Source organism: Anopheles marshallii, chromosome 2 (genome assembly GCF_943734725.1).
Source record: "Anopheles marshallii chromosome 2, idAnoMarsDA_429_01, whole genome shotgun sequence".
NCBI classification, from domain to species: domain Eukaryota; kingdom Metazoa; phylum Arthropoda; class Insecta; order Diptera; family Culicidae; genus Anopheles; species Anopheles marshallii.
Window position 1 is genome coordinate 16,213,099 of NC_071326.1, and position 19,545 is coordinate 16,232,643.

A 19,545-nucleotide genomic window follows, 5' to 3' on the forward strand; every position below is an offset into this window, starting at 1 on the left:
TTTATTCGTTTAGCTTTAACATATACACACATTAACAATTTTCTTTCAACCAAACAGACTGAAGAATTCGCGATTGATCTTGCGCACATCAGACGCCGCGTCCGCTACGGGGGCTGCCGCTCCACCTGCTACCTGGGTGATAAAGTTCGCTATGACTCCCATCATCATCTGGAAACCCTCTCCCGGTTTCCAGTTAGTAGCCTGAAACGAAACGAAATCGTGGTCATGAGCAACACGCTTCTCTAAAGCCACACCCACACACTTACCACACTGTCAATTGCATCGTTCAGGTTAAACACCACGGTAGGCCGGTTGCCACTCGTACCACCCGTCCCTCCGACACCTTCGTCACCTTGTACCTGATCCGCCGACGATACCCAATCGAACAGACCGCCCTGGCCGAAAAATCCGAGCGGGCCACCGTGCGGTCGATGCGGTTTGAAAGGTCTATGGGGTGCTCCACCACCAAAGGATATGCCCTGGCAAGGATATCCACCAACGGCGTCGTAATAGTGGTTATTAAACACAGCTCCACCAGTTCCGGTGTCTGCCGCATGATCGCCACCACCGTAGTTATTGTTTGGCGCGAAATAGTTTACATCTGCCAGAACTAAATTCAGGTGTGGTAGAAGCGTTTTCGGATCAACCGGATTTCCCTGCAGATCACGGCCATATTTCAGCTTGTGGAATAAGCTGTAGGGAATGCAGGGTTGGCCCGGTTTTCGTCGCTTGTACTTGAACTTGTGTCTGTTTTCGCCAAACAGTGAGGTGAGTCCATCGGTTAAACCTCCAAACTTGTCGTTGAAACCATAAAACAGATTGTTCACCGTGTTGGAGGCAACTCCACCACCACCACCACCAACGATTGAGGGTCTGTTGAATGGAGCAGATGCTGCGACCACCGGTTTGTCCGGTTGTTCCTCTTCCTCACCTACATCATCATCGTCCCCATCGTCATAATCGATGGCCGGTTCGGCCTGAATTGGTTCATCGTTTTTCGATGGCGGCAAACGGTTGTAGGCAGCATTTGGACGATCCGATTTCGTCGTGTAGCGTGGCGGAGGAGGCGTGATCGAAGCAGGCCGATTAAGAAACGGACCTACGGTGGGTCTCACGCCTGGTGGATCGGGATCGTTCTCATGCACCTGATAGCGGCTGTAAATGTCGGGGAACTGATTTTTTCGTCCGTCATCGTTCCCACGTATGCTTCGTCCTTCGAATGCTTCCTGCCGTCGATTCCCAGTGGATGTACTGGAGGAGGAAACGCTTCTACTACCATCGGGAAAAGAAAATGGTAGTGAGGCAGACAGCTGAAGGAAGCAACCAAACACAATCAATCTGGATAACTGGGAAGAAATATATAAATTTATAATTTACATTATATTCTGCTAGTTTACTTAACATGGAATCAAGTAATGAATTGTTGTATCAAAAATTTGACTGTTAAGGAAAAATTCAAAAACTAATTAAAATGAAAGATATTCTTACAATTCTTAAGATCAAATTCTCATACGATTATAATTCATATTCGAGAACGTTCATCTGATCTGATAGCTGATACCATTCTAAATCCAACTCAACAAATATTGCAATTATACAATTAGCTAGTTTTCTTTAAACTTTATAAGTAAGAATAATTTTGTTTAAAAAGAACCTCTATAGCTCATTGAATTCACTATAACTAAAAGATGAAGATCGTGATTGTGATTTTACATGTTGTTTTTGGCGGATGACAAACGTTGGACGATTTCAGCATGCTTATTGCATTTAGCGACATTTTTTGTCAAGAAAGACGACCTAGCGTACTGTTTATTTTAAACTATTTATATCTTTTACGTCTTTTAAGAATCTTTGAATTTTACATTAAATATCAATTTATTCACTTGCATACTTTTCACCTGAATTAACACTGGTTCATTGTACAAGAAGTATACGTAAAGTTCAATTACTTTGGGTAATTTTAGGAACTACTATTTGAGCGACCTTAATTAAAACTAAAAGATCAATTAAATAATCAAATTTTCCACAGGTTTTAACAAAGTTTAACAATTCATCTTTCAAATAATGACATTACATAACGTCCAACTCCTTGCATAACAAACACAGTGCAACTCCTGTATCCACCCCTTTTGTTTCATTTTGGAATTTTTAAGCGATTCCAAGCGATAGTTTTTTATTCTGTTTAGCACACTTCACACGAAATTTAGCAATTTTATATACTAAATCACTCAACAATGCCAAATGCTTCACTCAAATATCACTCAAATGTTTTAAAACTACACAAAAACTTATATTACACTAGCTATCTTTACATTTAATCAATTTCACCAACCATTTGATCGAGTTCCATCTTGCGTTTGTATCCGTTCCCGAACCTATCCGTCAAACAGAGATACCATTGTAACTTGGCCACGACACTAAACACAATGGTTCCCGATCGTTGCGAACGCTTTGCCGCACGGTGTAAAACTGTCTTTCGCAGATCACTCCTGTGCCTTAAAGACCGTCGGATCGGGGAGATAAATTACCGAGTGGACATACTGGACACTCCACGACCAAACCCTGGATGGAGTCTGTCTGGTGTACAACGTGCAACAGAGAACGGGTGATCGTGACTGAAAGAAAGTGAAAGAAATGGGACATACAGCTGAAATTCCCACTCCGTTCGCTGACTGCCCACAGTGGTCCATTCATAAGCGCCAAATGTGTGCCAAACTCTTCCCCATTCAACCGACCCGTGGAACCGAGCAATTGTTTACACGTTTGGGTCTATACCCCAAAAAAAACCGTACACCCCTGCCGGGGGGTGGTGGTTTTGCAAATCTCTGCGGCAAAACTGAATACGAGTCCAAATTAAAGTTCCTTCCTATCCACGCCAGAGAGACGTCGTCATCGGATAAAGGGGGTGAGCAAGCTTCCCTACAAAGCGCTGGCTCCAGCTGGTTTGCTTCGTCTCGGTTTGCTCGAATGAGGTAACAGCTAAAGTTCCCGCCATACAAACGGATTTCATAATCGTTTGCCAAAACCGCCAAAGTGGCTGTGAACTGTGCGTACTGAGAGAAAGGCAGATGTGCGGAGGCGTAGCGCCGAAAGCCAAACACTGCACCAAACACTTACTCACAAACCCGTTATCCGTGTTGATGAAGGTTCAGACCACCTCGCGCGGTACGATCGGTTGGACCAGTTCGGCTGCTTCCCGACCGTAGCACATCATTAGGTGACAACGGTGACGTCACCGGGCACCATCTTCCCACACGATTGCTGGTACGTGGTGAGAGTGTACTATTCGGGGAAGTGGTGGTGATTTGAGCCCGTCGTTACCAATTTTTTTCATGGAGAACAGGATCTACAACTACATAAAACGTGGCTATTTCCTTAAAAGACACTTGCAAGGAGAGTGACCAAATGTATAAAAAAAAACTGGAAGGAAGGTCACTGGTAAATTGGGTCATATGGTAAAAGAGTTGGGGCATGAGATTGATTCAATAGCATCTTAATTGCTCATGAATTTAGATGCTTTGATAAAATCACGTCCTATTCGTTTTATTATCATTATTACGAGCATCGGAAATAGAACATTAGAGTACGATAAGTATAGGAGGTTAGACAAGGAAGTTTTTCAATTATGAAGTAAATAACAAACTCCATGATTTCAAGACTCTCTGGCCAACTGCAACTTCAATTACCTTGGGCTAGCATCTTCACGCCATCATCTTGAATATCACTGTTTGAAACTGTGTGGACACTATATCGGGCAAACTTCTGTTCACTGGAACCTTTTTCATGGCCTTTTAGAACCTTTTTAATTGAAATTGTGTACCACAAAGTTAATCTGTTGTCCGTAAGTTCCGTAGTTAAAAGCATCAAGTAACAAACTCCATTATGCTATAAAGTAATATTGTAGTATCTATTGTTGCTGTTGTGAAGAACTAAACTCAATACTGATCGTCAAAAAGCATCGTTTTTTACTTTTATGCCAGCAGTCAATCTCAAGGTTTATGCTACCACACACATAATCATCCTTTAAATACTTCAAATGATAAACATAACCCTAAAATTGCACAAAATACTCCAATAATTACCCAATTCCACCACTTTGATCTTTGCGCCTGCTTACGCTAAACATCAATATAAATGTTTAATATTGGTGTCTGTTGACATCCCTCGTTAACATACGCACCCAATCGGATGTTGGCAGTGCGGATCAATAAATGTGCTGCCACACCTGGAAAGCCCAATTACTCTCTCTTTGTGCATAATAATGACATCTTCGCAAAACTCCTTCCGACGAGCGTCTTCATCTCGCCAACCGTGATGACGTTTTGCAGATTGATACCGGGATACGCGCTACGCCAATCACCGATCCGGTGATCGTGTGTGTTTGATTTTGTTTTTTTCCATCGTTCCACACCGGGGTGTGGGTGGGTTGTTGTGTTGCATCGTAAAACCAAAACAGCTACATTGCCTTGACCTCAAAAACATAACCGGTGGTACATAATTCGAGAGGTGAAATCTGTTAAATTAAGAAGAAAAAACATTCGCAACCATCGAAATACAACACTTGACAGATTTCGGACACCAAACATCCTTTAAATCGAGTAAAAACAAATGAAACAAATCCGTACTATTTTGTTTTGTGACAATTATTTCAACCGAAGTTTAACGCATCTTTATTCCGGTGTTCTTTTCTCTCTCTTATTCTCGCTTTCGCTTGCTCAGCTTCAATCCATTCAGTTGAACATGACTGCGGCATATGCTTATCACCATTCTATTTCGATTATCTTCGTTCGCTATGCTCAGTGATAGTTTTCGTAAAACTCCCACATGCCCACGCTGTTACAAACTCATGTCCCTGTAGGTTTTTTTTAGTGCCGTCTCGTTTTTAAACCTTCCCATAGCGACAATTCCGCCCCGGGGAGGGTGGATGATCATCATACAATCTGACCGACGGCACGGTGTTTCACGGACCATCTTTAGATTTCAAAGATTACCGAACCCAACCCCCTCCCAAAAAAACACTTTTACGTCCTTTACACACTTTGTAACAATCAACGGGAATGTAAGTGGTGTCTCTCTGTCAGAGAGACTTGCTTAAAACGATCTTATAATTCCTTTTGAATTCTAAATCCAAAACACATCGCTCCCATTCGTTCGCTCCTCACTGCGCTATCAACAATTTGTTTCGTTCCTTTGCCAGATCCTTTGGTTTCCTTCCAGCGTTTCCTATTACTTATTTTCTGCTTGTTTGCTTGGTTTCCTTTGTTTTGTTGGAGCACGCATATCTTAGCTTGTAGCGTTTGCAGTTTTGCAACTTTTACCTTGAGGCCATTTTTTGTTCTGCTTTTGCTATGCTTCGCTTTGCTTTCCGTTACCCAAAGGGTACGGGTTTCTGCGAGCGGTTTCACTTCTGCACAAGTACAACCCATACCTGACCGTCCTGAATGCAGTACTTTTAAATATATATTTATATTCTTTCATATATACTTGTGTTTATATATGTGGTTTGCTCGTTTGTTTTGTCTGTTTGCTTGTGACGTTATATGTATATACCTTGGGTAAGATGGTTAAGTGTATTTGCATTTCAATCAGCATTGGATTCAGTGTTGTTTTCTTCTTTGTGTTTGCTTTACTTTATATTGGTTTTGGTTTTATGCTACGCTAGTTGTTGTTCTACTTCCATCCCATCGCATTCTCCTGTTGGATCTATTACCCACGCTAATGAGAGAATCATCTTTCACTGTCTATTGTTTCCTTCCCTTTTTCCCTCTTCTGTTGAACCTTCGATACATTTCTCTACCGTGTGTTACTAACCTTCTGAACTAAAGCTATTGGTTTTTTCTCTTGTTTGTTCCTAGTTATTTCGTTATCTTTCTCTACTTATTACATCCCGAAATGGGAGATTTGCTCCTGCATGCATTCCCTGACTGCTGTTATAGCCTATGCTGGAACGCTACATTTTGTTATGTTTCCACACACACACACACGAAAAAAACTCTCTTCTCTTAGTACAACTACTTCTACATGTTGTGATGCACTTGCACTTGTTAATTATGTGTCATTATTTATACTCTCTCGCAGTAGTATGCTGTTCTACTGCTACTGTTTGCATTACTTACCCGACAAGATAAATGTCTCATGCGCTTTACACGTACTCCCGAATGCTGTCCTTTCGGTCCATTATTTTGTGCGATTTACAAAACGCCTTCTTAACTAATTAATTCCTCCTGCCTGTTATTTTACGTGCTGTTGGCGAATGAATGATGCGTGTGCAGTGAATTATTTGCATTTTCCGAACCTTCCATCGAAACGTTTATCCACCATCACCAATCGTGCTGGTAGCGGTCGCTTCACGCCAATCAGAAAACAATTTGTGGACAGACAGGCAGCCAAAACTTTGCACAGAACTACTCAAACTCGATACGGACATAAGGAAAACCGAAGACTTTTGTGATTCGTTTTTTTTGGTGTCCGGGTTCCGCGCAGACAACAAACGAAAACATTGTTGCGCGGCATTACACGGAACGGAAAGCTCGTGCATGGTAAGTGTATCGATAGATAGTTTCATGTTTCATCCTTCTACTAGACGTGTGTGGGGTTTGGATAGAGCATCTTTGGTGCAATTTAACAATACTTATCCGCTACTAGACTTTACGTGTATAAATTCGGTGCACAGCTTAGGGAACAAGAGCAAAAAAAAAACAAAACACACGTTTCAATATAGCGCACCCTTCCAACAAGGCATGCCAGGATGTTTAACATATGGAACCATCAGATATGACCGTGTCTAGTAAACTTAGAGTACAAACATAAAATCATTAGAATAAAAAAGTGGTTGGTCTACGCATCCTTTGGCACTAGTTAGATAATTAAAGATTATTCTTTCCACTCCATAGTGTTTCGGCCATCATCCAAGCCATTTCCTTCAACGTTTCCTCAGCCTTTCCTGTTGTCGCATGAATTTCTTATGGATGATTCAGTATGATCTGCCGTGCACGCTGACATTCGCTGCTACCTGCAGCTAAGTGTTATAAATTTGAGCTTCAAATTTTGTTAGTTTTCTTGCATTTTTCCCCGATTATATCGTCACTCTCCAAACAACTGCGTACCAAAACAATCGAATGAACAGGCAGACAGATTTGCAACAGCCCGCCATCAAGCGGGAATGCCCCGAAAACAATCGTGAACTATTTAAAAATGATTTCCTGGGTACATTCGATCCTTTACATGCCTATCCTATATACACAATGCTACTCCTCTGTCTAGAATAAATTATGTCTCCCTTTTTCACCTTCACTTTCTAATGCATTCGTTCACGAACCGTCATACAGTCAGGTTGAGCATTCTAGTTCTAGCGTATCGATTAGCTCGCATTTCATTCTCCTACCCCACGGCTCTATCTATTTTGCTACATCCCAATGCTAAAAAAGGTATTATGGGTACATTCACACAGCGGAACAGGATGTACGTCGGACTAAGAGGAACACAGCTCTACTGTGTGCGAGTGATGGGTAGGTGAGTGTTTCAAACATTGCAATAAACATTAATGTTTCACCGCGTGCATCAGTGCCGATGAGTGCCAATGAGCGAATCAATCATATGCGCAGGGCGCCGAATAGACGGCGCAGAGCTGGGTGGCGAGTATCTAAAATGTGGGTAGGGAAGGTGACTGGTCATGCACACCCTCATCGGACAGCGCCTAGCTATTAGTAGGAAAGTATGAAACCGAATCCAAACCGAAGCATCGCATCACTTCACCAACCGTGACTACCGGTGTACGACGCGGTAGGGTAACGATATCTTACAGCAGAAGTATAAGAAACAGATGCCACCAACATAATGCGATAATTCGAATCTCCCATCGCCCGCACTAACTGTATGTACACGCAGTTCGCTTATGCACTTTTCCCCTTTTTGTAGGTGGAGACATACGCAAACGCACAACGCGGAGTTTTCACGCACGCAATACCCGCCAAAAAAATGCCTATCGACAGCTCATTCTGCACGGTTTGTTTTGATATTGGACGTAGCAATTTGTTTTCACACAAACATTCACACACTGCTATAATTGTCCAACATTACTGTATCTCTTAGTAGCCGCACAAAAGATTCAAATGCTTCCTTCTTTCAAAAGCAACGAACCTGATGTTGTTGCTAATACACATCGTTGTATGGCGTTGATCGTCCATTATAGGGCGGCACCAGTGGAGTGATAGCTGGCCAATGGTTTCGTCACTTGATCGTTATCGTCCGACTCGATCGTTTCCTGCTCCCGCTGAGTTCCGCCCACACACCCATCCCCATTCAACTGCATCTCCCGCTCGAGCCGTATGGTCAGCTTTATCTATTCACCCTGTCAAACGTTCATGGCATAAAACACAGCACCCTGGGTCGGCTGGGAGGCGTTCGGCATGTTACCACCACCCGCCTGGGAGGCCACTACCCCACCACCTCCCGCTCCCTGGCCGCTCACACCCGACGATACAACTGCGGCCGTAGTGCCGGCAGTAGTGGTGGCAGAGCTCGCCAGATTCACCGGCATCCCGGGTGGACCGTGGCCCTGGCCGGTCGGTGAGAGTAGTTGGCTGGCGTCGGACGGTTGTACGCTGGCCGCACCTTCCGGGGCACCTCGCTCCGTGAACTTGACGCCCGGTTTTCCATCGGACGGATATTGCGAGTAGGCGGGCGGTTTGCCCTGCGGTGGCGGTGGTGGAGCCGTCTGCGTCGATGGTCCCGTCCCCGTGGCCGCATTCACTGGGGCCGTGTTTGTGCCCAGCCGGGGCAGTGTGGAGTAGTGTGGTGGAAGACCTGCACGTGCACCGGCCGCCACCACGTGCAACTGCATACCGGGCAGTGGATAGCCGACCGGAACTCGAATCGTTTGTTGCGTGACCTGTCCAAGTAGATGGCGAATATTACAGCATTATTAGGAGGATTAGGTCTGGGTAATAGCTGCACACCCTATATCAGCTCAGAACTGCTGGATATCATTACCTGCTGGTACTCGACGATGTTGTGCTGTCGGCGATAGTTCTCCTGCTCCTGGGCCGTGTATCGATGGTACGTTTCGGCATTGTACGGGATCAGCACCATCGTCTGATGGTAGTTGCGCAACGGTGGTGGCGACTCGGGTCGACGCGTAGGACTGCGAGCAAACTTGCCGTACGTCGCCGTATCAGTCATCTGGTGGATGTGGTGTGCCGTGTGTACGGCCTGGTGTTGCGTGTGTATCTGATGCGACTGCACCTGTACGGCGCTAGCCTGCACACCGAGCGGCAGGTTGGCGCAGTTCTGATAGATCGCTTCCTGCCCATGATAGCTGTGGCGCGTCTGCACCGGTATGTGGTAGTAGTTGCCGTGCGGATCGACGGCAGCGAGCATGTTGGTTTGACTTGCAGGAGCTACCGCACTGCTTGACGTTTGCTGCACAGCGCCAGCAGCAGCCGGTTGAGGTTGATGGGCGACTCCCTTCGCCTGTGTCGCCGGATCGACGGCTGGGTAGTAGCTCCAGGAGGCCGTATGCTGATGTGTGGTGATTTGTTGCTTAGCTGCCGCCACATGCATACTCGGCCGCGGCAACGTGTTCGATTGGATCGGTTGCGTTTGTGCGGGCACCGTGGTCGATTGTGATTTGGTCTGCAAAGAAAGAAGTGTGTTAGGGTGCTGGCTCAGTACCTTCCACAAACCGGCCTACCTGTGGCGGTGTCGGTGCGGCGAGTTGCGCTTGCATCTGTTGGAGAATTTCGTTCGTGGAGCCGAAACGCGGCTTTATGCCGCGCACCGAAGGCCGAGAGTTGAAGCCATAGTCGTTCTGCTCATCATCATCCGAGCCCGCACCGGAGGCTGGTGCCGATGTTGACGTTTCGGCACTGTAGCGCTTCTTCAAACGCTCGGTACGCGCACCTTCCTGCTGTACGAATGCGGCCAACTCGTCCGACTCCTGACCGGGCGTACCGGCAATCACATCCGGTGCCACCTTCTTGCCGTCGTCATCGTGCAGTGCCGCATCGATGTCCCCGATGCTGTACTCCGTGCTCTGCGAGCTTGCCATCGAGCTACGGTCGCCCGGATGGGCTAGCGTGTAGTACGACAGATCATCTCGCTGCCCGGCCACACAGGCGGTCAGTGGCGCCAGCGTTGAAAGGAACTGGCGTCGCGAATCAACATGCCGCTGCTGGGGAGGCTGATGTATCTGCGTGTGTGCACCCTGAATTTGAACACCCATTCCAATGTCCGGACCCGCCGGGCAACGGCAGTCCTGCCAGGGAAATATGGAACAAACAGTTAATGATGTTTAGCCCTAAATGGTGGGATGTTTTCACCGGAAGCAAAAAGGAGCGACGACTCCTTACCTGCGGTATGATCACAATCGGGTTTTCGTCCGCCTCCGGTATCTTCTCCTGCCGCCGATCGCGGTGGAACAGATCGGTGATCTTCTTGTAGGTCGAACCGTTCGAACCGCTGCTCGAGCTCGAAGCGGACGAGCTGGGCGAGAAGCTTTTGTCCGGCAGGTATTTCGGTTGCTGTGGATTCTCCTCACCGGCCGGACTGTCCCGGCGTTCCATCTCACTGAGATCGCCATCGCCCGCCTGATCACTGCCCTCGCCACCACCCGTCTCATCGATCGGATCATCAATGTCGCACGTCAGCTGTCGGATACGCTCCTCCAGCGATGTAACGTCCTTCACCGGAATCTTTTTCCTTTAAAAGAAGAATGTGAAACAAACGTGTCAAACTACGTATTCATGCAAAATTCATTTCTCTCTCTCTCTCTCACGTACTTTGGTTCATACTTGATCAAGGACCTTCGTAAAGCGTTTCGCTCGATCGATCGCCGAATCGTGTCCGTCTCTCCGGGACTTCCGGTCACAACAGTGCCCGCCGTAGCCGACATCGCTAAAGCGGCCGCCGCACTGTTCGGGATATTGCTCATGCTACCAGAATTGCTTGTAATACTGTGCTGATGAACCAGACCCGGTGACATGGCGGCTGTCTTCTTCGAGTCGTCGAACGCTTTCAGCGCTTCCTGTGTCAACACCGTCGCATGTCCAACGGTCATCGTAGCAGCAGGACACACTCCGCTACCGCCCACCGTGCTGGTCGTTGTCGTCTGCGTGTTTAGCGGTGCGGTTGAGGCCGTACCCGCTGAAGATACCGCCGCACTTGGTGTGGTGGGACCCGCCCCGGAAATGGCCGTCGTCAGTAGAGGTTGAATGGCGCTGCTAGGAAAGAGCTGCCGTACGGCCGAGTTGGGCCGAAGGGCGTTGTGGAACAGGCCGGACGAGTGGCGCTTGAGTGTGTCCGACATGTAGTTAATGGCGCGACAGGTGCCCATTTCACCTTCGCCCAGCCCGGACTGTACCTCTCCGTCGCAGCACGCCTCGCGAATCGTCGACTCTTCGTTGAACCGTACGGAACGCTTCGAGCTCGTTTCCTCGTCCGATGTCACTGCCGTCGAATCGTCGTTCTGCCGAGGAATACCAGGAATCCATTTTGTTATTAAAAATTATGTCATCGGCAGAAAGCAAACATCTGTAGCGCCAATTAAGAAGTAGTCCCCAGCTGGAATATCAACTTCGGGCGAGTTACAGGTGGATTTTACAAGGAAGTAGATTCTACGATTCGTAATGATTACACGCTATAACTTATTTGTGTTCGTAATTGATTTTAAAGCTCAGCACTACAATTAAAATTAATATTGATGTTCGTGAGTCTCATTCCGGGATAGTTTATTTATGCAGGGATAGTTTAAAAATAAACCAATTTGAGTGGGTACTATTGACTCCTTCCTCGTGCGATTTACTGTCGACATCTGCAGAAATCGGAGCTGTCCATATATCCATGTCACACAGTAAATGGTCGTGTGGAGTGCATTGATTATTTTTAAATCGGAACTCATTAATTATTCACTCCATTCCTATTGTACGTTACGAAGCTTCGGGTCGGGCTTTATACGAATACCTCACCCATCCCCCAATTCAGCATAAATTCGTTTCGAAAAATGTTGTTGATATTTCAACTGCACTGGTTGAAAACTGCAGATTTAGCACCATCTGCTCAGCTCACTCCCTTCGCAGTAGAAGCTTTTATATACAATGATGCTTGAGAAGTGTGATTGACAAACACCGGAACATAAAAAAAAGAAATAATGTGCAAATGGGCCAGATAGTGGTCAGAAAAAAAAGAAACCCGCTCCTGATGGTGAAAGTGAATATCGTGTACAAACACAGCCGAACAGCAAGAACCGGAAGAGATCCTCATCGTTTCAAAACGCTTCTTATCGCCCGCTGAAAAGTACTCACGATAAAGTAAGAATTTCGAGCTTCTTTTCCCCTAACTGTCCCGCTCAATCGGTACTTATCCCGCGCGACGGTAGTGGCAGTTAATGGAACATAAAATTCTTTTTTATCGGCACGGATGCCAAGGGCTGCGGCGGAAAGGGACGGTCGGCAGGAACCGGGAGCTAAAGGAAGAGGGGAGGGTTGAAATAATCGATACCATCATAATAAATATTGGCGCATTTGCAGTCTAAGCACGTTCCCCGGGGCTAATAAAACCGCTATTTGACGGGATGAAAAATTCATATTACTCTCATATTATCCTTTCCGCTGGATTTTCTCTGCCGCGTGTACTTTTGCTATTTTTATATGTCGCCACACACACCGTTCGGTTATTATCTCGGTTATACATCGTCTTTAAAATATGAATGTTGTCTTATCGTGCAGCAATTCATGAAACGGTTCCGTTAAAGTGATCTACAGTCAAGAAGATGGTAAAAATTTTGTGATGCAGCTGGGTACATTTCGTACCCACAATTTTGTAGAAGTGAAAGTGGTGTAATTAAACGTTTATAACGGATGCAATGCCAAGTAACCATTTCTTGCTATAATCCAAAGCTGTTGAAATGATTTTAAATTACAAAAATTAAAGCACAGGCAGACTGGAAAGCTTGAGTCCGTGCTTTCTTTGTTTCTCTCTTCATTGCGATTCAGAAGTTTTCAGACGCTTCTACAAAGCATCATACAAAACCATTGAATTGCATTATGGATTAACATAAAGAACCCTCGAGCAGATACACGATTTATGTGCTCACTTGCTTTGTCGGGTTGGCATCGTCAGAGGCATTCGTTGTTGAGATGCTCAATTTGAAAGCCTTAATGGTATAATGGAATTATTAAAGCCTTGTTCACTCGAGAGAGAGATTTTCTTACCAATAAGACTGATGTTGAAGGATTTTGGAAATGTTGGAGCTTTCTTATGTGAAGCACGAGAACAATCTTCAATTAGAGCTCTCGCAATTAATATAACTGTAAAGGAAGGGTTTGAGCATTAAAATTTCTATAACAAAGACCAATGAATATTAAACCATCTTCTAATGTCAAGTAATTTTATCATACTTTGTAACAGCTCACTCCTTCAGCTGCATGATTGCACAACCTTGCTCCATTAGTTGTAATCGAATTGCACAGAAACGGAAGCAGATGGAGGAGTGGAGTGTGCTCCGATGTTCCGGGCAGGACAACGGTAAAATATTGTTGTCTTTCTGTCCTTGACAAAGAAAACTTTTACAGCTCTTCCATCAACAAAAGGGTGTTTCATAGCATCATACCGTATCGGTTTGGCCGATTCGGACCAGCTTTTCTCTTTCTATCTCTCTCGCCGGTACTCATTACTTTGCTTCTTTTATTTATTCTATGGTTCAATCCGACGACGGTTCGTCCTTGTCAGGAGAACTGGGTCACGTATTCCGCCCACGGAAAACTTTTCTCACCATCATTTCGATCGTTGGAATATTTTGTTTTCTTTTGTTTTTCGTTCTGTCTGTGGTCTAGAAATGGTGCGCTTTGTTACTTTACGATGATTATATCCGTGGTACATATTTTAGTCGCCAACCACCCAATCGGGTAATTGTTAGAAAATTACCAAATAGAATAAAAAAGGGTTGCCCGGATAAAAAGCAATCATAGCCGCAAAGGTGGTGGCACCAGATTTGCTTTCATCGTAAATTAAAGTGTGTACAATGCGGGAGCTCGATGCATTCTGGGAGGGAAAAAACGAAATCCAGAAGCTCTCGATTAGTTTTCCACTGTCCTACAAGCGAGAAAAAAAAATATCCAAAAAACTTTGCACACCAGCTTCAATCTCGCAGCTCTCGTCTGCACCATTCTGTTCGAGCCCACCCGAGGGAAATGGCAAAAATACTTGATTTATTACCGGTACGTTACTCGACATTCGCGCCAACACTGCGTCACCGCACCTCCCGAAGATCTCCCCACTTCGGTCTCCCGCAGGGATCTGCTTCATCGGTTACATCGGTCCCTTTCGCAATGTCCTTCGTCGTGACGAGGGGAGTAATAAATTACATTCTACAACAGAGACCCCGCCAGTGGATGTAAAAAAAATGATGAAATAATACACCGAATACACGAGAGACCGCCCCGTACGGAAGCATTGGGCGGATATCTTTTGGGCGAGACCCAACGCACCACGAAACCCTTTGGGGGCACTTTTGGGGCTGTTCCGATCCAGGTTTCGGCAGAGTGAACCCACCGCCATGCAACAAAACCACCAAGACAAAAGAACGGAAAGTCCACCTAGAATGGTAAAGCCTGCTGTAAAGGCGCCACCGAACGTGGCATATTGGCAATTTGACTAAAATGAAATTTGACGTGTTCGCTTAATCCCATCACAGGCACTTGGCACGGTGGATAGCACTGTTGTACAACCGTTCATCCACTACAAGGCTTGGTGGCGAATGGCGCTAGGTATTACATGCTTTATTCTATCAGAGTGTGAAGATTTTGTGCACTTAGGATGGAAAGTAGAGGTAGACAGCTTCCAGTGCACAAAACACAATCAGTTCAAACACAAATCGCATTTAACTTGTACCATTAATGTTTTACGGCTAAACGTTAATGATAGCATTATGTCCTGTAAAAAAACCCTATTCGATATAAACCATTAACCTTCTACCAATGCACACTGGGCATTTGGCACGAGTTTAAGTCAAAAGTTATATACGGTATATCGAGAATGTTTATACAAATTAAAAGTTTTAGGAAAGAAGTGTGCAAATGTTCTTATTTTTATCAATCACCGCTTATAAGTAATTAGATGTTCAAGTCAGAACATACAAAATTTATGTGATTCATTGCCAAAAAAATATCATCTTCAAATTTCTGTTAATCATAAAATTCTAAATCGATTTTAATAAGTTTTGGCAGTACCAATATAAAATTTTATGAAGTTTGAACAAAACTTCTATAAAAACAAACATTTCCATGTTTGAGTTAATGGTAATTAATAGTCACGTTAGATCCACAGTTCTTCTGAAAACGTGATTAAAAAAGATTGAATCCCTCAGACATCTTTTAAACATTACGTTATTACAACATGATTGAATAAAACTAAAAGGTCCGTCCAACCTTTTTCCGGAAAAACAAACTAATAAAAAAATATTAAGCAGAAATAAGCTTCAACTTTATATGAAACTCAAGCACTTGTCAAAATATAGGAGTATTGTTGATTCTGCTGGATTTTATTCTAATTAACTATGGCTTGAATCACAATATGTAAATATTATCACTCATGTAATAAAAACAAAATAATTTCAATCAACTTTACAGCAATTTTACCAACTGAAAAAAATTCATCATTACATAGCCTCAGACGTGAAAATCATAATTTTATCCCGACAAATGCTCACTGTGCAATGTAATAGGCGCGCTCTCCACCGTCCGAACGGTGGCATTAATTTAAATTAATCTGCACGCTTAAAGCCTACCGGCAATGTTTCAAATTAGCTCACCTGAACGGTTGCCTGCTGCTGGTGCGCTTGGTGTTGCTGGTGTTGCTGTTGCTGCTGCTGCTGTTGCTGCTGTTGGGCGTGTTGTTGGGTGTGCTGTTGGTGCGGATGATGCTGCTGTTCATTTTTCCACAGTTTACCTCCCTTGAGGATGCCACTTATCGCCTGCGCCGTACTTAACGGCTTATGTTTCGACGGTTCGTACTGACCCGCGCCAGCACCGGTCGCTGGCTGTTGCTGCGAGGCACTTCCTTCCCCACTGGCCATCGTCTGTCCCGTGCGCACACCCTTCTGCTGCTGCTGAAGCAATCGGTAGTCATGGCTAGCGGCTAGGGCGGACTGTGTAGTGCTGGCGCTTCCGGCCACCGTCGGTACTGCGGTGGACCCACCTTCGTTGCCTGCTGGAACGATAGGTGAAAGCGTGGTGGATAAGGAAGGCATAATTGTGGGGGTGGAGCTGACCACCGGCGAACCGGCCTTCGCTCCGGTACCGGCCGGTGCAGTTTCTGGCAGCGTCGGTGAGTCGTCCTTTTGCACGATCCGTCGCTCGGTCACCGTGGTCATCGTAATTGTTTCCACGATGTAGCGCTGGGGAGTTTGGGATACCGTTGCACCGTCGCCACCTCCCTTACCGTCACCGTCTTTTCACCAACCAACCGGGCCACAACCAATCGAACCCGTATCGGAAACCCGGAGCATTCGTACCGGTCCGGTGACACCAAATGGCACGGGTGAGCAAAATTCAAAAACAAACGTGTACTTCATTAGGTTCATTTCTTTCCTCACTGCTCTTGCACAATGGTCGATAGTGCCTTGTGTCAACAAATGTTCAACAACACAGAGAAAAAAAACGAAATAGCAACGCGGCAATCGCAAAAAAAAAACAAGGAGATGCAGCATAGTTTGGTATCGCATTGCTAGCGATACGTTTTACGCATAGAACACACGTGAAGTACTAAGGTGCTTCATATGCAAACGTGAGTAAAAAGGAGGTGCCCAGCGAGTGGTGGTTTCAAAGTAGAGCTTGCTATTTACAATAAAAAAAACCACAAATAGTGAGTACAGTAGCAATCATCCGGTAGAACAGTTAAGATTTTTGTAACGTCTTCTTTAGTACAATTTTACATTTTAGCCAATCAAATACCTTAACACTTCTCACTGAACCTGGGTGCAAACTGATGTACATTACTGTACGTGCCGGAAGATACCACTGTTTAGAAACATGGCCAAAACTTCATTCGCTGCAGAAGGCTTAAGCTACGCTACCAAAACCAAAGTACTAAACGTGCGAGTGGAACTACCATTTAAAACTCATCCTACAAACAGTCTCTAATTAGCGAACTGTTATTATGCTGTGTTGCATCAATGACATTCTAGATGAGATGACAATTTTATACGCGTGCTTCCATGAGATTCTTTTCAGCGTGTTTCAGCCTGTGTCCAAAGTGCCGCTTATCATTAACCATGCGTCTCCACCGAAGGCTTCATACACAAAGGCTATTTCCAATCGTAAAGAGAACTTTGATTGATCTGATTGAGGATTTTATGTTTAGAACGTTAAAACAATTCAATGATTATGCAATTTATTTTCTGTTCAACTTTACCAAAGCTCAAATACCACATCCGTGAGCATGCTGCATTGCTGAATATGTAACGCTCATTTAAGCATGCACTTGCCGTGCTCCATTCGCAAACCCACTTGAACGATCGTTTGTATGGTTTAAATTGTTTGTACTACTATACGAATGGAATGTATGCATCGCGTTCAATTTGCTTTAAAGTGCCTTCACAACAACAAAAAAGTAACAAACAAATTTATCCATGCACCCATCATGAGATGCTGGTGCGGTGTATACTCCAGCAGAGGTTTGGTGACGTGCCAGGATTGAAATGGAATTAGATTGAATTTGTTTTCTTTTTGCTGTTGGTTGTGCCTCGCACATTTCCAATATTTTACCGCCAGGTGAGGATGGTGAATGTTGGTGAAACGGTACACTGGCAAACGGGTGGAGGTGGACGAACGGTTCAATGCGATTTCCTTTCGAGAGCGTGAGGGTGTGTATGTGTGAGTGTGTGTATGTGTGTTCTTAATGAAAATTTTATTGCATTTGCAGCGTTGCACCAACAACGAACGTGATGTGTTTTAGTGAAAATGTGAGTGTGCGAATTTACTTTTTTATATCAAAATGTACTTAAAAAAACTTTAAACTAAAACTGATAAAAATTGGAATTACGTTAGGAAACATTATTTTTGGGGAAATAATCAAATGAAACATTACATGAAACCGAGGCTGTCACATGTTTGAATAAAATTTATAAAATAATTTTTATAATTTACAAAAGAATGATCAAACATCTTTACCATTAACATTATGTAAAATATTGCAGGCAGCAACATAGCATTCAAACACATTCTAATGTCGTTTGCTGATGCCATGATTATTTTTTTTCAGCGCACATTCCCGCAAATTGAAATCATATACTACGCAAACGGAACGAAACGGAAAAATTCAAACGGGCAAACGGCAATAATCATCTTCCGCGTCCTACCTTGCGAACCCGGATCCTGCACCTGTTTGATGGTAAGGAACTTGGGCCTTTCCTCCCCGGCTATAATCTCCTTTTGCGTAACGCGTCGCTCTGGCGATGACTTGGTCAGGGGTACCAGCGCGATTGGAAGGGTGGCATGGGGTGGTAGGGGTGCCTCCAGCATCGGTGAAATGTCGTCCGAACATTGGGAGTCACATTCTAGAAGATGAGAGCAAATTACACGTTAAAATTGAAACATTAAAACTTACTTTTATTGCATCAGATTCGGTGATGCTTTCATGGAATTTTAAAAATATATTTCTACTTCATGTACTCCGGTAATAGGTTATTTACTTGGAATGTGTATGCTCAAATTGAACTTCAAATGATAAGGCATTGAATGACAATTTAAAAAAAAAATTATTCCGAATTCAAATTTCTCGTTCTTATTATTTCCAGGAAATTAAGTACAATGCGTACAACGTCAAATATGAGTCAAACATTGTATTTACCATACGCGATGGAAATTTCGGAAAACTCTACTGTGGGTAAATTCCCCCAAATTTGACAAAGCTAAATTATTATACCAGCGCTAAGCCTACCACATATTGGCATCTGATATAATAAATCTGATATAAATAAATGCGTGTGAAAAATGTTCTCAGCAAAACAATAAACCCAAACAACTAACGAACCAATTCTTACGGTTCTGCGTGTAACACGTGAATTGGAAACTCACAACAACGACAAAAAAATGCCACCCCAAAAACCGCGCCGTGACAAATAACATTCCAAACACGCGCGTTCCTACGCCTCTGCCGTGACTTGTGCATTTATGCGATTCACGCAGGCAAGGACGGCTTACAATGTGTCGGTGCGCGGTACGGGTGCCTCGTAAACCCGGTGAATGATTATTCCAGTCATCGACGTCGGGGACGGTAACTTTGCCGGCCCAACGCAAGTTGATGTGGTTGCGCGCTGTTGCTTCGGTTGGCTTCTCCGTATGGTCAGCACGACCCAATTCTTGTCACGATTCAGGAATTGAGGCTTACCACCGTGCCACAAACGCGAGCTTCCAAAAGACACCAACGAAGAAGCGATACCCATTTGGGATGATAATGTTGCTTGTCGATGTCGCCAGCACCGACGGTATTGGGATGTGCGATGTTGTTGTCTTCGTGGTCAAGACGGTGAGAAATCATTTTTACGAACCG

At 44.6% G+C, this 19,545-nt stretch overlaps 2 protein-coding genes across 2 annotated transcripts in view; both read right to left on the reverse strand.

Annotated features, from left to right (window-relative positions):
• Positions 1-45: 45 nt before the first annotated feature.
• On the reverse strand, positions 46-1,691 carry LOC128708964 (uncharacterized; the record flags this gene model as incomplete). The annotated part of the gene is made up of 3 exons (XM_053803946.1): positions 46-201; positions 267-1,346; positions 1,683-1,691. Coding segments are annotated over 3 exons (1,245 nt in total), but the record flags the coding sequence as incomplete, so codon positions are not given.
• A 6,662-nt stretch (positions 1,692-8,353) lies between these two features.
• Positions 8,354-19,545, reverse strand: part of LOC128719096 (uncharacterized) — a 39,105-nt gene continuing 27,913 nt past the window's right edge. Inside the window, exons 3-9 of the mRNA XM_053812717.1 lie at positions 18,353-18,550; positions 15,806-16,443; positions 10,779-11,464; positions 10,350-10,698; positions 9,692-10,255; positions 8,992-9,633; positions 8,354-8,890 (exon numbers count right to left, since the gene is read on the reverse strand). Coding sequence (XP_053668692.1) covers positions 8,354-8,890; positions 8,992-9,633; positions 9,692-10,255; positions 10,350-10,698; positions 10,779-11,464; positions 15,806-16,443; positions 18,353-18,550 — 3,614 coding nt within the window. The remainder of the gene's footprint in view (positions 8,891-8,991; positions 9,634-9,691; positions 10,256-10,349; positions 10,699-10,778; positions 11,465-15,805; positions 16,444-18,352; positions 18,551-19,545) is intronic.